The 17,674-nt window shown below is 36.3% G+C and overlaps 1 protein-coding gene across 2 annotated transcripts in view; it reads right to left on the reverse strand.

The window, feature by feature from the left end:
• PTEN (phosphatase and tensin homolog) overlaps positions 1-17,674 on the reverse strand; it is an 89,798-nt gene that overhangs the window by 18,845 nt on the left and 53,279 nt on the right. Inside the window, exons 2-4 of one of the 2 annotated variants that reach the window (XM_046026156.1) lie at positions 17,611-17,655; positions 11,726-11,769; positions 9,663-9,901 (exon numbers count right to left, since the gene is read on the reverse strand). In XM_046026156.1, coding sequence (XP_045882112.1) covers positions 9,663-9,901; positions 11,726-11,769; positions 17,611-17,655 — 328 coding nt within the window. The remainder of the gene's footprint in view (positions 1-9,662; positions 9,902-11,725; positions 11,770-17,610; positions 17,656-17,674) is intronic. The other variant, XM_046026155.1, reaches the window with a different exon arrangement.

The following is a 17,674-nucleotide window of genomic DNA, read 5'->3' on the forward strand; positions in this document are numbered from 1 at the left end:
GATACTCTTAGTAGACTTCTACACATCTATTCAGAGTCAAAATCCAGACTTTGTGACATACCTCTCAAAATACCAGTTCTAGCTTTCTGTGGTCATTCTAGTTCAATCACCTCCTGCAATTTTGCAATAGTCAAATGAATACCAGCCTCTGCTTGATCTATTCTCCAATCTATTTTTACACCTACTCTTTGATTAACTTCATAAAAGTGTCAGATGAATCACACTAACAATTTAAAATGCTAAATGGTTTCCCAGTGACTACCCAAATAAGAAAACTCATCACAGATTATATAAATCCATTAACAACATAAAAATACAGCCCAACCTCTTTTCCACTCTTACCTCACACAACTCCCCTGAATGTGCTTTTACTTTTGGTCAAACCAAAGTACTTATTTTCTCCCATGCTATACTTGCTGCTTTTTAAAGTATGCTATCTTTACCAGATTAAGGACATTAATCTGCAAGCAGTTATCTGGGAAGTTTTACGTTATCTTCTAACACCTAGACCAACTCAGTAAAAGAATTATTCAGTACTTCCAGGTTTGATAGCACCACCTGAAATAGAATTCAGATTAGGCACATGTTGAGGGCTTCTACACATTTTCATTCTTGGATGGTCTGTTTTGGATTTTGGATTTCACCTTGAAGCAATGATGTTCATTGAAAATTGCTTTTTTCCCACTGAAATATTCAAATTCATTAGCAGGGACCTAAATATAATTTTTAGTTACCTCCACAGTGTAGTTCTATCACCTTTCTCGAACTTAACGTATAATTTGTGTTTCCCCTTTCCTTCTTTTTCCTCAAAAAGAACTTTAAAAGAGATGTATTGGTCTTACTGGCAATTTCATACAGTGTTTGAAATTATTAGTTCAAAAGGTTTACTCTTTGCTAATTCACAACTTATATTTTCATCTTTATTAATCCCTCTCTCCTATTGGTTATTATCTTAATAATCTCTAAAATATATTTTTATTTCCTCATTGACCCCAAATTATTTAAGTAACTAGTTTTAAATTTCCAAATAGTTGATCTGATTAAACGTTTTTAAAAAATCTTTAGCCGGAGGTGCCTATGTGGCTCAGTCAGTCAGTCAGTTAAGCACCCAACTCTTGGTTTTGACTCAAGTCATATCTCAGGGTCATTAGATCCAGCCCCGCGTGGGGCTCCAGGCTCAGTGCAGAGTCTGCTTGAGATTCCTTCTGCTCCTCCCCCTCTTGCACACTCTCTCTCTCACACACAAATAAATAAAATCTTTAAAAATGGGGGGAAAAAACAAAATTATACATTTAAGAAAATTATTCTCTAGCTGTACTGAATTATAATCAAGGAATGGGGTTTATATATTTCTACCTGGAGATGAGATTTTCTTTGTAGTTGGCCTAATGAATTATCAATCTTGATAACTATTGTGTGGATGACAAAAAAAGAAAAAAGACAGATCTTATGGGCCATTTTTTATTATACTACTCAATCCATCTATATATCTTCTTATTTTGTACCTTCTTGATCTTCAAGTATATTAAAGATTCCTATTATTGTTGTTTTGCTATCAGTTTTTTCTTCATTTCTTTCAGCTTTTCTTACTGTATTTGATGTTACGTTTAGCATGTAAGAGTTCATACCTGCTAACTCTTCATGGTGGAGTGCACCCTGTGTTAATATAAAGTGACATTCCTGATCTAGTTTTACACATTCTGTTGTAAATGCACTCTGATAATGATATCCTGTCATCTGCTCTTGAAATTTACATTTGCTCGATGTATCTTTAATGAACCGCTTATTTTTCTAACCTGAGCTGTTTCACATAAGTCTCTTGTATATAATTAATCTCTTAAAGAACAGAAACTTAGAAGTAGAGATTAAACACATCTTTCAAACCTAGGATATTATCATGGTACTTCCAGGCCAGAATCCCACCTGGATACCACAACACAAGCTACGAAATGTTTTGCTCATATTCTGTGCATCAGTACCTTCAGATCAATCTTCTCTAAGATGAAGTCACAATCTAGATTCCTTAGTCAAAAAAGTAATCTTCTACTTCAGTAAACTTTTCAGTGGCACTTTTAGACTCAGAAATAATGTCGTGTTTTAAAATAACAGTGTTAAAAAAAAAAAATAAAATAACAGTGTTTTCTTGAAGCTTGAAAATGTATGTTTCAGAATCCTCACAAGGTTGTTACAGGAAAGTAACTCAACAAAGGAAGGAATATAGCTCTTTAGGAATGGTTACTATTGCGATGACGCCAGATGGCAGGAGTTTTGTTATGAAGCTAAGTGCTGGGCATTGTACATATGACCCTAATACTACCACACTTTGTAAGACAAACACTGTCACCTCTATTTCAAGGGTAAGAAAACAGTCCTGGGGCACGATTATCCTGTTCAAAACCTGGACCTGAACCTAAATCTGGCTCTGATCCTAGAACTTCATCTTCTGATGTCCTGGGTTTTACTAAGAGCACACAAACAAACAAGGTGATATGAAAGAAGTCGTGACCTGTTTGAGTGCTATTTTTCCCAACTATGAAGAGCCTCCACAAAGTTTAGAGTATCACAGAGCTCCAGCTCCATGGAACTACTTGTGAGTAACGTATCAACGGTAGTGCTGCAAGAATCACAGGTCTCTCCAAATAGTACGAAGCAGACAAGGGGCACAGGTCTCTCTGCACAGCATCCCTTCCCCTTTGGGAAAGCTATCACTCCCCCTGCAGTTGGAGGTGGGATGGGATCTATTCTTCAGCATCAGATACATGTCCCAAGCCTCTGGCCAGAATGTTCAGTTCAAGGATGGGTACATGCCCAAATCCAGGTAAATCAGAACCTAATCTAGGAATATTCACTCAAACTGTAGCTCTCTTCCTCCTGTAGTTGCTAAAGTAACCAGGATGTAACACCAGAGTCTCCAGGAGTCATACCTTGCTATTATTTGCAAGGAGACCGCCTGAAAAGAAAGCACATACAGAGAAAGATTACCGACACCTATTAAGTCCAGACCAGAGCTTTTAAGGTTATATAAGCCAATATAAAGGTCTCCTTGGGTTTACACTCTTTGAGTTGGGCTTCTGTGAGTAGATATTGAGAGACTTCTAATATGTTATAATATAGCTACTTCTTTTCTTTTTTAAGTTTCTATTTCTACTTTGGGGATCAAAATAATACAGAAGTATAATTTGGACAGAAGAACACAGTACTGCAGAAAGAATACTAGATTTGAGGTTGGGAGACAGTTTTGAGTAACATTACACAGACAGATGAAATGACCTAGGAAAGACTGATCTTTACAGATTTATTTGATCATTTATATTAGAACAGGTCTTAACTAAATCATTGCTAAATCCTTCAAGGTATAAAAACCTTATAATTTTATGAATGTATAGATTGTATGACAGGCTTAAATACCATGTATTAGAGGAACACAGTTTAGCCCAAAAGAATTAATATGTTAGAAAAAAGAAGAATGTTGTATTAGGAGTTCTTTTTGTTTTGTTTTTACTGAAAATGAGAACAATTAGAGTTTAACTGAAGGGAAAAATTAGAAAATTTTTTTATGTTATCATATGGAGAAATTTAGTAACAAGAAAAAAGTAAGCTGACTGTACGATCAGGACATAAAAATTCATTCCTCAGAGAAACCAGAAAATTTCCTCTACATGGGATCACTTAGAATAAGCTAGTGAACTCATGTACAGAGATCATAATATATATGAATTTTGTCTCTAATAATTGCTTTGAAAGCAAAACAAAAAAAGAAATCAAAGGCTCAATTTTTTTTTCCTAAAAGAGTAATCAAAGAAAATAAAAGTTAATATGTACTTTACCTGCCACCATTCTAGAAAGGGGAAAGCAATAGAAAGAGAGAGGAGTAGCAGAAATTCTGGATGGGTCTGTCATGTAACTAAAATTTGCCTCTGAATTCAGAAACTTGGGGAATGTATCCAAAATACATACTTACCAGTATTAGTAGGATGCTTTAACACTTATTCATAGTTTACAATAAATGTTGTGAGTTAATTCTCATTCTGATACGTAAGTGTTAAGTGCAGACAGTGTGAAGCACAGGACTAGACAGGCATCTGCCCTGGGAGTTAACCTGCACCAGGCTCTCCTGGGGGGCAGGACAGGGAGCTGCTGACAGCCTGTTTCACTCATGAAGAAAAAGGACCAAATCTGCAAAGGAATTACTCTTAGGGAAGTGCAACACAGGTTTCTTCTCAATTATTGAATAAAAGAAGGACTCTTCTTTCCATCAAGCAGTTATCCTGCTCTGGGAAATACGTTTCTTTAGAGGAGGTATCAGTTGTACTTTGAATTCTCGGCAACACTCAAAGCCTCAAGCACTATTCAGGCATCACTAACACAACAGCACACTGTAGGGGGAGCGGGCACCCACTGCTCTGCCATTTAATTTGCACCAAGTCCACTGAGGGAAGCTGAGGGAATGACAACGCTGAGCCAGATTAGTTTGAGGAGAGTACCTGCCAAGTCCACAAATTCTTCACTAAAACATGCCTACTGGATCTTCTTTCTCCATAACAAAGAGGGGTCGAGTAGGGGGAGAGAGAGGGAGAAAAAGGGGAGGAGGGAGGAAGGAGGAAAGAGCAGAAGAAACAATATCCTCCCATAAAAATGTCACAGGCACAACTTTCTTCTTAATGTTTTCCTACAACTGAAATTAAGGATACAGACAAAGTCACATTAAAGACAGTTTTAATAAAATTAATGCTATATAAGCTGAAAAATTGACAAAATATATGTATCTCCTGTAATAATGGTTCACAGTTAAAAAATACAAATCTATACATTTAACCTAAAAGGAAATACTGGCAAGAAGATAAATTTTTAGCAGGTGTTTCAAGAATAAAACTACTCTGGACAATCAATTATATTTACTATAAGATACTTACTTCCCTGGAAGAATTCCACAGTTGAATGACAACAGCTTTACCATGTTCAGCTTAGCTCACTTCTCATGATGAAACTGTACTTATTAAAGGCTAAAAACAGATTATTTCACTAGCACCCTAACCATCAGGTAAACGTCTGATATGTCTGAAAATTGTTAGACAATTAAATTTCAAAGATTTAAAGGAAGGCTTCAGCATTATATTTATAAGACTAACAACTTCAAGCTGCCTTTATCTGTACTTAGGTCAGGGGCCACCAAATTCCTAAGCATCAGTAAAAAAGGGTATAAACTGAGGAGGCTTGTCAAAATAGGCCCATTTTGGGACAGCCTGTCCCCGTAGAGATTAATTCTGAACAGCCTCAAAATTCTTTTGCAGTTCCAGGATTCAACAATGTTCAGGGGACTCAAATTTTACTCTAAATGCTATCATTAACTGTTTGAATCATCTTAATCAAAGCACTTCACCTTTCTGGGCCTCCGTTTTATCATTTTTAAAGTAAGAAAAATTCCTGCCAAAAAAGGCTCATAATCTTATGCCCATAATCTTTATCTCTTTAATCTAGCTTTCTAACACTGTTTCAACATAAAATGCAAATGGAACCGTTAGTAAAACAGAGCTTCATCAACAGCATCTGCTCGTAAATTTCTTTTTGCCTTTTTAAATATATACAGAAGTAAAGGTAGGAGCACATTTAGGATACTGCTTTAGACCACAGCTGTGACTAATTCATCCAAAAATGGTCTGGGTATATTAATTAATCATGAACTAAGCACGACAGATCTCAATGATTTATTTTGACTCCAAGATGCTAAAAGTGATCAATTTTGGCTAAATTATTTAACTCTGAATCTCGATATAATGTAATAGCTAAGCATAACAATTTTACTGAGGATACCCTTAACAGTACACACAGAACTCCATTCTCTGTTAGCCTGTTACTTTCCACCTGGGGGAGATTCAAACCCATAAGAGAAGAGAGCTGTGTGCCTGGAGCATTTCTGCTGATAATGGAGGGATGTTCACGTTCTACAGTATACTGCACTTCATTTTCATAACACTTCTCTTGCTATCTTTTCACTCTGACCCTATTTCACAACACTATTTCTTGGGCCTTGCCAGTTTACTAAGTCTCTCTTCACCTTTACAGAGCAAGAAAACTGACAATATTTTCAGATTGTAAGGAATAAAGTATTTTCCCAATGATAAATTAAAACATGTCTTCACTTTTTCATTATGAAGACTTCTCCTGGATCTAACTTAAACTGTTTAAGCATCCCTGGGTTTTACTTGTATCCCTGAATATGATGTGAAAGACTATCCCAAGTGCTTCTTACATGGTTGTTCTCATGATTATAAGCATTTAGCCAACTCTCACACAGGGTAGGTATGTGTGTGGGTGAGTGTGCGGAAGAGGGGGAAAGAGAGCACATATGAGAGCACAGCTTGGTTAGAAAAGGTTAGACTACTACAAAAACCTTTAATTACCCCCCAACTCAAAATCCTGAGTAAAGCACTCTACAAGTCTGTTGGTTGTAATGCCAAACAAACAAAAAAGTTGCAGTTCAATGTGGTGAAGACAAATACTTTAGAAATGGTCAAACGTGTTTGTAGCTTGCAAAAGAAAAGTTAAGACTGTTGCAGTATCTCTAGCAAACAAATCTGTCTACTCCCAGAAAAACCGACCTCTTTTTCTAAGACTATGAAGCAGGTCATGAGAGGACTGGAAATACCACTTCCCTTCGTATATGACGACTTCTCAGGTTAGCCAGCTACTGGTTTTCATCAAGTACACGCATGGTAACACAATCAAAGAATAATACTTACTTTTAAGTCCTCTTTGGAAACTTTGGGGGAACATTAACATTTTCAAAATGCCCCCCAAAAAACCTTCCCCTAAAGAAATCTCAGTATTTTCTAGGCAGATAGTACACCTTAACACCTGGCAAAACATCTGGCTTTGTTGCTTGGGTAAAGATAGAGCTTTCCACATCACTGTGACACTCACTGCTGTGTTCATCACTGTGCACAGGGTAAAAGACTCTAGCTCCATTCTGGGAGAAATTCTAGCCATTGATGGGGAAGAAGCCTGCTCTAGCAGTGCCAAGCCTCAAATCACAGCCTGTACAAGAGGACGTTTCATGAAAAATCTACTGCTATGAAAACTGCCAAATTCAGGAAAGCCAAGACATTCAATCAAGGGCTTCTCAAGATGTTTTGTCAAGAAATGGGGGCAATTATGAAATGCTTTTCTACCCATAAGTTCACTGGTTTCAGAAGGCAAAATTCTAGAGCCAGGCTTTTAAATGCAGTCAACTGGATAAAATACAAACTCGTTTACACAGTTTAATTCTTTAACCTTAAAACTAAAAATGTGAAGTCATAATCCTTCACCTCCTAACACAGTGTTATGCCAGGATCTTGCCAAAAATGATCTCATTAACCAAGGCAAAGAAAATGATGTAACATGAATTTTTCTGAAGAATCTTAGAGAATTCTTATTTTTTTGATACAAGCCTACTTTCATCTGACAAAAGAATCTAGAGATTTCATTTGCTCTTTCATTCTTTCATGAGATAGCGTTTTAAGCACTTGTTTTCACCAAAAACAAAGTTAAAACTGATTGGATATCAAAGATGACAAAAAAGTTGTCAAGTCAAAGACAATGGCATAATTTTAATATATTATTTATAATCTAAATATTAGCAGCCCTTTCATAAAACTTCCTATTGGGCAGAACCAAAGTTTAATTCTGATTAATCTGTAACCATTTAGATTTCTTCATTAACCTCAAATAGCCACTGCTTTTTCCACTTAAAAAGGGGACACTGGGACGCCTGGGTGGCACAGTAAGTTAAGCCTCTGCCTTCAGCTCAGGATCCTGGGATCGAGCTCTACATCAGGCTCTCTGCTCAGCGGGAAGCCTGCTTCCCGCTCTCTCTCTGCCTACTTGTGATTTCTCTGTCAAATAAATAAAATCTTAAAAATAAATAAATAAATAAAAATTAAAAGGGGACATAATTCTTATGAAGACTCCTTTCATTTTCCACATTTAAAAAATCTGTGTAATTAAAAACTATAAGCAAAATTTTATGTTCATGTATATCATGTACATTTTTAGTGAGAGACTATAGCTTTTACTGTATTTTTAGAACACATGTCACATAAATCCTTTAAGAGCTATGAGCTTAAATCTAGTGTTCTGGCTCCATAATACACAGCTTCTCTACTTTTATTTGAGATTCTTTTGACTTGATTTCTTTCTACATACAGTGTCTACTGCTCTTCAATCCTGCTTACTCTAAACTTCTACCACTGCTTCAGCTACTGTACTTTGATTCGACCCATTTCTCTATCGTTTTCTTCCCATTCATTCTCTTTCCCCTGTGCTGCCCTGGACTTATTCACTTAAGTGTAGAACAATTTACCTTCTGGTTTTTTTGTTGTTTTTTTTTAATCAGTAAAAGCAACTGTTTCCCTCTAGATGATGAAAAAAATGAACCAAAGTAAACGTGGAGGCCCTCCACTCGAGAATTCACTCCACTACTATCATCCCAGGACATACACAACTTATAAAGAAATGTAAGGCAATCTACTATAATGAATATTTACTAAAATCAAGCACTAACATAAGATTCAGTTTTATAAACTATCAGCAATACACAACACTCTGGCATCTTTAGAAGTAATTTTTAAAAATCACAAAGATAAATAAAACAAGAAATGAGGAAGGAGAAAAGGAGCCAGGAATCAATGCAATCACCAGCTAAAATGGTAGAAGTGATCATGTTTCTGTTTTGAAGTTGAATTAAAAAGAAATCAGCTTAGGGGCACCTGGATGACTCAGTCAGTTAAATGTCTGACTCCTGACCTCAGTTCAGATCTTGATCTCAGGGTCATGAGTTCAAAGCCCACACTAAAAATTAAAGGAAGGCAGGCAGGCAGGCAGGCAGGCAGGCAAGCAACTTAAACTGGAAGAGAACCTTCCTGATTGTAAATGTTATTAAAACTAGAATAAATTTCTTCATAAAGTTGTAACGTCTCCCTCAAGAGAGTTCTTTCTTTAGGTGAGTTTCTCCCTCTATCTGGAGCGGTTTGGGTTTTTCCTTCTCAGAGACAGAGAAATGTACAAAATCTCTCTGTAAGAAACATAAACATATTTTGTCACATTTACCATCCAAAGAAATGAATCTCTTAGAAATTATTATGAAAGTTCTCCCAAGAGTTTATGTTCTCCCCTCAAACACACTACACAGTTTGTCACTGATTTTCAGCATCATTTTTATTAGCCTTCTGAATAACAGAACCTTTGACTAATCTTAATTATAACTATATTTGTGAATATTCATATCAAAGAATAATTTTCATGTACTTATAAAAGATCACACTTTAGTAGGGAATGGCATCCAAGTTATTACCCAAAGACATCTTACTCTCAAGCAAGGTTCAGAAATATCAAGCTTACTTTTGTTCAACGTACTGCTTCTTTAAATGCTCTGCCAGGATTTTATGAGACCAAATATGCCATACAGTTAATGGATAAGATTTACTAGCATGATATGAAAATGCCAGCATGAACAGAAAAATTGAGAGATTCAGTCATTTGCTCATACGACAGTTATGGTAGTAACAGATTTAAATGTTTAGAATAAAGAGGTAAGGGTTATCAACCATCTTTTTAAAAAACTGTTTTCTAATGAATGCTCAGATCAAGGAAGAAGAAAGAAAAAAACATTAAATATAACTTACCTTTTTATCTCTGGTCCTTACTTCCCCATAGAAATCTAGGGCCTCTTGTGCCTTTAAAAATTTGCCCCGATGTAATAAATATGCACAAATCATTACACCAGTTCGTCCCTTTCCAGCTTTACAGTGAATTGCTGCAACATGATTGTCATCTTCACTTAGCCATTGGTCAAGATCTTCACAAAAGGGTTTGATAAGTTCTAGCTGTGGTGGATTATGGTCTTCAAAAGGATACTGTGCAACTGCGGTAAAAGGATAACCTCAGAATTAGATAAAAAAAGTCTTTCCTGAATTGTTCATTAAAGTAGGTTAACTTTAGAAATGTTGCATATAAGCTTAATAGATGTTTAAAAACTGAACTCCAGAGAAAAATAATTTGCTGCCTGATAATTTACCAATATTTGAATAGAAAATAGTGTCTCAATTCTTAAACCTACCCACCAGACAGAGAGGCTGAGCATTATTTTCCCCACTTAATGAAAGAGGAAACTTTGTTATGGAGAGGTAGCAGAAGTCAACATGTCAGAGGGAGAGGCAAACTCAAAATGAAATGTCACGTAGGCAGATTTCCTGTCAGGGCTCTCAATGCGTTTTCTGACAAAAGGAGTCGTAATATTTATAATATTACATCACCACAAAACATATATTCCAGAGAAGGTATAAATTACCAATCAATCAACAATGGAAAGGACTGATTTTTATATTTCATATAATAAAAATGCTAAGCATGTTATTTAAAGATGGTCTTGCAAATGTTAGTGTTGTATACTACACATGATTTTAAAGGCATTTACAAAAGAAGCTGAAAAAAAAAACTACTTATAAAAACGTATACAGTTGTAGTAAAGTGTATCTAATGAAGTTTCAGGTCTTTTCACATGAGTTATAAAAACCCAAAGTTTCTCTTTGCTTATAGTCAGAGGGGTTTTGTTGTGTTTTTTAAGTTGCCCAGAAACTGGAGTTACAACTATATCACTATTAAATTTTTTCTTACTGGTCCCTGCCTCAGCAGTTCCATTCTATTAAAACCCTTACAAATCCTGACTGACATCTAATGTTCATAATCATCCTCTGTGTCATCTGAGTATGTGAGAAGTATGCCTTCTATCTTCAGTCACGTCATCACTAATGTGGCCCTGGATTCAGTGTGTCAGGTGAGTGGTCCCGGGAGACAGCAATGATCATTACAGGGAGTCGCTGGGATGCTTTCACCTGGGCCTCAGCATTCCATCTTCATCTCCCCACTGGCACACAAAACAGCCAGGAAACTGTTAAACGTCTATTTAAAGTTAGATAAACGACTAAAACATGCTTTGCCTAGTAAGCAGTAGCTTAAATTCACGAAAAAGGAAAAATTCTTAGTGGATCTGTACTGGCTCTCACCACTAGTGCTTCTGAATTCTCAAACCAGCTGTTTGAACGTCCGTTCTAGATTGTCAGAAGGGATCCACGGCAAACACATCAACATGGAGCGCATGGACTCCACCCTCTCTTTCTATCATGGTAGCATCTGCCAAGCTTCTTCACTCTGCAGGTCTCTCATGGCTCAAGGGGTTCCACAAACAAAGATGGAAGGTTTTTGTGGGATCTCAGAAAAATTCACTACACCTGGAGAAGAACTCATTTAAAGCAGCTCCTGCTCCCACCTGTCAGGCTCCTCTTATCCACGTTTGTCATAAGCTTTTGCCCCTTTTAGGTCACGGCTCCTCAGAGTTACTCAGTTGCTCTGCTTTGCTCTCCCTATAATCCCGTACTGTTAGACCAAATGCCTCCAACAGTAGATATAACCCTCTCTTCATTTTATGGTTAGTCTAGAAACTTTTCCCAATTCTTACAGTCAACCCTGCATTTTAGTATCACTACTAGTACTGTCAGGTTTATATGGTAATTGTTCCCTAAAAAACAACAGCAAAACTAATTTTTCCAAATTGTCTAAGACCATCTTTAAAATAAATATTTACATCACTTAATAATTGAGCTTATTCACCACTGTTATGACAATAAGATTTGGTCTATTGGTTTTAAGTTATATAACAGAAATACATCATGTGGCAGTTAATACCTACCTCTGCAGTTAAATTTGGCGGTATCATAATGTCTTTCAGCACACCTAAAAGAAAAGTTTAAATGTGATCTAAAGTTAACTTTTGCACTGGCAAAAAAAAAAAAAAAAAGTATAGTAACACACATTTCCTGAACTTTTATACTATACCAGGCATCATGCTGTTTTGTATTAACTACTTCTTTCAATCCTAACAATCCTATGAAGTAGGTAGTGTCATTATCCCCATTTTACCATTAAGAAAACTGATGTTAGGTGTTACGCACTTATGGCTTCCATTACTTGCTCACAAAACCTGTGATGCCGCTCAGGCACACACCTCCCACCCAGCTGCATGTGTACCCTGAAACCTCCTGCATGAGGGAGTGTATGTTTGACTTCACCAAGTATGTACAAACACCTAATGAGTTACAGTACTGTCTTTACCCCAGAGTTGAGTTGAGCATACATCGTTTTCTCGAACTACTATTTAAAAAGATAAGTTTTTAAAACAGTAAAATTATAAGGGCAAAGAATAAAAAAGTGAATGACACTAATCTACTCAAAAACAACACTTATTAAAAAAATTTTAAGCCAGACTTTTCTTTCTAACAAAGGTCATTTTTGTCAAAAATCTCTCCGGTTATGAGTTGTAATTAAAGTCTCAGAGTAATGAGAATAAGAAGTAAAATAAATACAGAGTAGTAAAATGTTAACTCTACATTACTTAGAGCATACTAAAATTTGTCTCTTTAATAGTAGTGACATGTCTGTCATCATGCACTGGTTTACTCATGGTTAATAGGTGTGTTAATAAACATTAATAAGGCTGTGAAAGGGATCCCCTACTTTAATTTGAGGTCAGCAAAATCATGGTGACTACAGCTACTAACCAAATGAGATTTTTTTTTAATTATTTAAAATAAAAACTTAGCGTTTTAAAACAAGTCAAGGTCATTGTACAATCCCTTCATCTCTAATTCTGAAATCCCAAAAGTCAGAAACATCTAACATTTTCTGTTAAACTTATGACAGGCTCAATTGTGGCAGCATCCAATCTGAGTTTATGACACAGTGTGCACTCTTTAACTAATACACTTAAGAGTAAAGAGTCAAACACTTCATGCTAGGGACTGCTCCAGACCCCAGAGGGGTGCTGTGTAATATTAATAAGTATATGCTTCCATGTTATCTTTCTGCAAAGGGAAAAATTCTGAATGCTGAGACACAACTGGCCCTAAGAGTTTCATTACGTGATTGTGGCATGTATTTCACATTTAAGAAATCCCAAAGATATCTGTATGGTTCCTCTACTTTAAATGGTTTTAAATCCTAATCCACATGAAAGTTGAACTAATTATAAGCAAATCAGAATCCACTATTTTCTAAATGGTCAGACCTGAAATAAATCAACTTTCATACTACTGCTCAAAACAAAGCTTTTCCCCTTTTTTGCATAAAATATAGAGTTTTGCTCAAAAAAATCATTTAGTAATGCCATATGCATATTTATGTACCCTTGCTAAATAATTTCATTCTCACTTCTATGCAAAACATGATAGGTAAGAGGAAGACTGACCAAGAAAATAGTCACATTTTACACTATCTTTAGTACAGATTAAAGAAGAGGTCTGGTAAATAGTGAAGAATCCGTAACAGAATATTTTATAAAGACTCATGTAAAGAGAGGACTTAGAAGGTGAGGGACAAGAAACAGGCTAGGAAACAAAGCTCTAAGAAGCTGGTCTCATGGCAGCATAACAGAAAAATCAACATTTTGAGTTTCACGCAGCTTTAGTCCTCTAAAATTCTGCTTTTTCAGGACCTCACACATTTGGTTTGACAAGTACTACTTAAGACTACCATCATAAACTCATTCTCAAATATTACTGTTAAGAGGCAGAAATGGAGGAAAAATAGAACTAATGAGCTTCTACATGTCTACCACATGTACACACCTTACACAGGAGTTTCCATGTTTTTTAATTCATAGCCACACCCATATAATAATAGAAAATATAATCTCCTACTTATATATGAGAAAGTTAAGATTTAGAAGAGTGAGGACTCAATCCCAGAACCTCTGGTTACAAAGTCAGACTTTTTCCTACACAGCTCCATACTTCTTCCACTTACAATACAAAATAGAGAACAGCTTCAAAAACAAAAGCAATTAACAAATTCTACTCAAAATCAGCCTTCCTACTAGAGCAGTATTTGGCATAAAAGATAGAACCTACAAAAAGCGACCGTGAAAACATGAAAAGGTTATGAAAATCTCTACAGGTATCGATAGATGAAGTGGATGAAGAGTATGTGAGAACATACCCTAGGGCCTGCAGTGACGGAAGTGATCTGGAGGAGGGGTCGCTAGAGTAAGAATGATGACTCTCTTCTTTAATTAAGACCTTCTCCAATAACCGTGCATACGTGCACACACACGTGCATGTGCACACATCCAATTCCTTATAACTTTTGTGTGATATGTTAGTTGAAAAGTCCCTCAACACACCAAAACTGAAGATACATAAATGGAAAATGGGATTTGACTGAGACAAGCAGTAGGTAAATCTGACCATTTATACTTCCTTGAAATTAAAATTCAACTGAAAAGATATCATTTTTTAAAATCCTCACCTTATATTGGCTTATAAGAGACAAGAGAGATGAAGAAGCATTGAAAGAGTTTCTAATGAAGGGGTTGACAGAAAGTGAAGGAAGAGACAAGACTAACAGGAAAAGCTTCCAGACAAGTGAGACTTGCCAAAGCATCAGCAAAGTATACAGGTCTCTAACTCTCTTCAACATCACTATCTCTAGCTTACAAAAGAAACCTTAACAGATAAAAATTAACAACAGGTAAAGGTTCATCACCAAATGATGGAGAGTTGTGTGTCAAATAGAATACATGATGAAATAGAGTAACCCTTTTAAAAACAAGTATCCAGTGAACAGTTAAGGTCCTCAAAGGCAAGAAGTGTATTATGCCTCTATCCCCATCATCCTCTCTCCTCCTCTTACCCTCACCAGCCTATACAGGTATACAGAGGAACAGAGAAACATGAAATACACACACCCGCACGAAACAAATTCACTAAGCATCATCTCCTCCTCTTACCCTCACCAGCCTATACAGGTATACAGAGGAACAGAGAAACATGAAATACACACACCTGCACAAAACAAATTCACTAAGCATCATCATACCCAAATTTGATTAATGATATGAAGCTAATTTTGTCCTTTCTTAAAATAATTGATTGAACGCTTGATAATATAGAGATATAAACAGATTCAATTAGTAAAAAGTCCATATTAAGAACTGTTCTTCATCCGCACATCACAATTGCCATAGAAAGTTTAATATACCATTAGATACATGTACGTCTAGTGTCAATATTTTAAGACCTTTCAGTGTATATATTTGCAAAGACATACATCACATAGAATTAACATCCCAAAAATAAAAGAAAGAAAAGAGAAACAGCTGCTGCTTGCCAGACTCACTTACCCAGAGCCAGAAATACAAATAGGGGTAGAGAGAAGGTTAGAATAAAAAGTGACTCAGAAATCAAAACATGCTACAACCTGGTAGTTCTAGAAACTTCTGAAGTAAAATTTGGGGAGGTTAAAACAAATGACAACAAAACCAGAAAGGAAGACTGGCGTCAACAGTGGGTGGTCTGCTACCATATGTACCCATGTGACCTTGTTCAACTCACTTAACTTCTCTAGGCCTCAGATTCCCCATCTGGAAAATGAGAAGGTTGGACTAAATGATCTCTTCAGATACTTTCCAGTTCTAAAAGTCTATCACTCCATCAAATGGACTGGGGAAGGGGGCTGAAATATATACACCAAAAGCTACATTCAACTAACAAAGAGACAGTTCATTAACTCTGAGATCCAATGTTTAGAAACACAAAAATAAAAGGGCAGCCAAGATCCCAGACTAGCTCCCCATGCCACCTACAACCATAATAATGTTAAGTGAGCCGCAGTACTGACAGTGCAAGCCTAGGTCCTAAATTCTGGAAGCAGGAAGCCACTGAATACAGGAATGAAAAGAATTTCCTTCCTTTTCTTTGGATATAATGTTAAACTCGAATAAAATTTTGAAAAAGGCCAAATCTGTCTTTGGTATCTTTCTACCTTCTTTCTGGGACTCTAAATGCCTAATCTTAAGAGTTTAAACTGAACTGACTCACTTAATGGACTGCAGCTTTTGACACTTCTTGTTCTGTGCTTTCTTTTCTTTTTTTTTTTTTTTTTTTACTCAGCTTCTGAATCTAGTTATTCAAAAGTATAAAGCTTTGTGGTTTTTATTTTCCTCCACTGAAGCATTCTGGCATCTGCAACAAGGCTTGTTGTTACAGGAGGTTAATCAGGACGAGAGGAAGATCTATGCACAGATCATGTGTAAGCTGGGGCCCACCTACACGCCAAGTCTCTGCAGCACCTTTGTCTTTCACCTTGTTACCTGTCACCCCACACTCTCCACACCTCACCCTGAATCTGACCATCACCACCATGCCAACCACCTTCTTCCATGCCAACCTCTGCCCGCAATGCCATGCTCGCTACCCAGAGGCCTCCAGGAGAGCCTCAGCGGATTCCTTCACCCCAGCTCAAACATGCCCTCCTTTATGAAAATTTGCCTTGCGGAGACAAGTCCTATTTCCACTGTTCTCCACACAGCTCTCTTCTACACAAGTTACCTCTTCTGCAATACTAAGTGTACTTATCACCTTAGACTATAAAAACTACCAGAGACTGAAATGGTATTTTATTCACCTCTGTACCGCCAGCAAGTTTTACAAGGTCTAACATGTGGCAAAATTAGCATAAATGTTTGCTTCTTTGTGAATCCGAGGAAATTAATGAAAACTCACTAGGAGAAACAATAATGGTGTCTACTTTACTCTCAAGTTTTCTGAGGTCTTATGGCTCAATTAAAGATAGATCACTAAATTAAAGATAGAAAAGCAACATCCTATACGCCAACAAAGCACATAGAATCTTTCATCCTTTCTGATGACGATTTAAATGCCCACCGAAGGCAGAAAAGAATCTTGCTCTTACATTTGAGAAATAAATTCTACAGCAACTGTGACAATCAGGAAATGTAACTACAGATTGAAATTTTTTCTGTTGCATAATTTACAGACATCACATAGGGAAAAATAAAAACCAAGGAGAAAAATAACACATTTCATATACCATTTTTTAAAAGGTAGAAAATGGGTCAATATTTTGGGAAGGAATAATAGTCTTCAAGGGCAAAAATGGTAAAATATTTTCTTCCCATTTTTCTTTTGTTCCTTTTTTCCTTTTCACATCCCTACTGACAAAGTCAAAAAGAAAAACAAAAGGTTAAAGATAAGATAAACTAGCTGTACCAAGCGGGCAATCCTTACATCCCTGCCCCAAACAGAAACCACCCAACTCAACAATTTTAGGTAACTTATTTATGTTATATACAGTTGGAGAATACCCTAAAAGCTGTTTCAATTGAATGACCTCAAGACGCAGAATAAACACAAAATAAACCACACCCACTCTGAAGCACACCTCCATGGAAGAGGTTATTAATGCTTTAACAGAAAAGCTCTGCTGTGAATTACACTTCAAGTCACCACAAGGTTATTGGCTCAAAGATGGGCTAGATGCCAAGTCATTTAAACCAGATCAAGTAAAGTGAATGTGTGCCAACATTGTTTTGACCTCATCACTATGCTTTCTGAATGACCTAACAATGCTCTTAATCAAACGTCTCGGACTAATTGTTTTAGGAACACAATTCTGTTAAAATATATCTTTAACTCTACCTGATTCTAACAAGGAAATAACTTTCACTTAATAGTTATTTTAGAAAATATTTGCAAGCATACAAATAAAAAACATACTTACAGATTGTATATCTTGTAATGGTTTTTATGCTTTGAATCCAAAAACCTTAAAACAAAACAAACAA

This window comes from Meles meles, chromosome 13 (assembly GCF_922984935.1).
Source record: "Meles meles chromosome 13, mMelMel3.1 paternal haplotype, whole genome shotgun sequence".
In the NCBI taxonomy this organism is placed as follows: Eukaryota; Metazoa; Chordata; class Mammalia; order Carnivora; family Mustelidae; genus Meles; species Meles meles.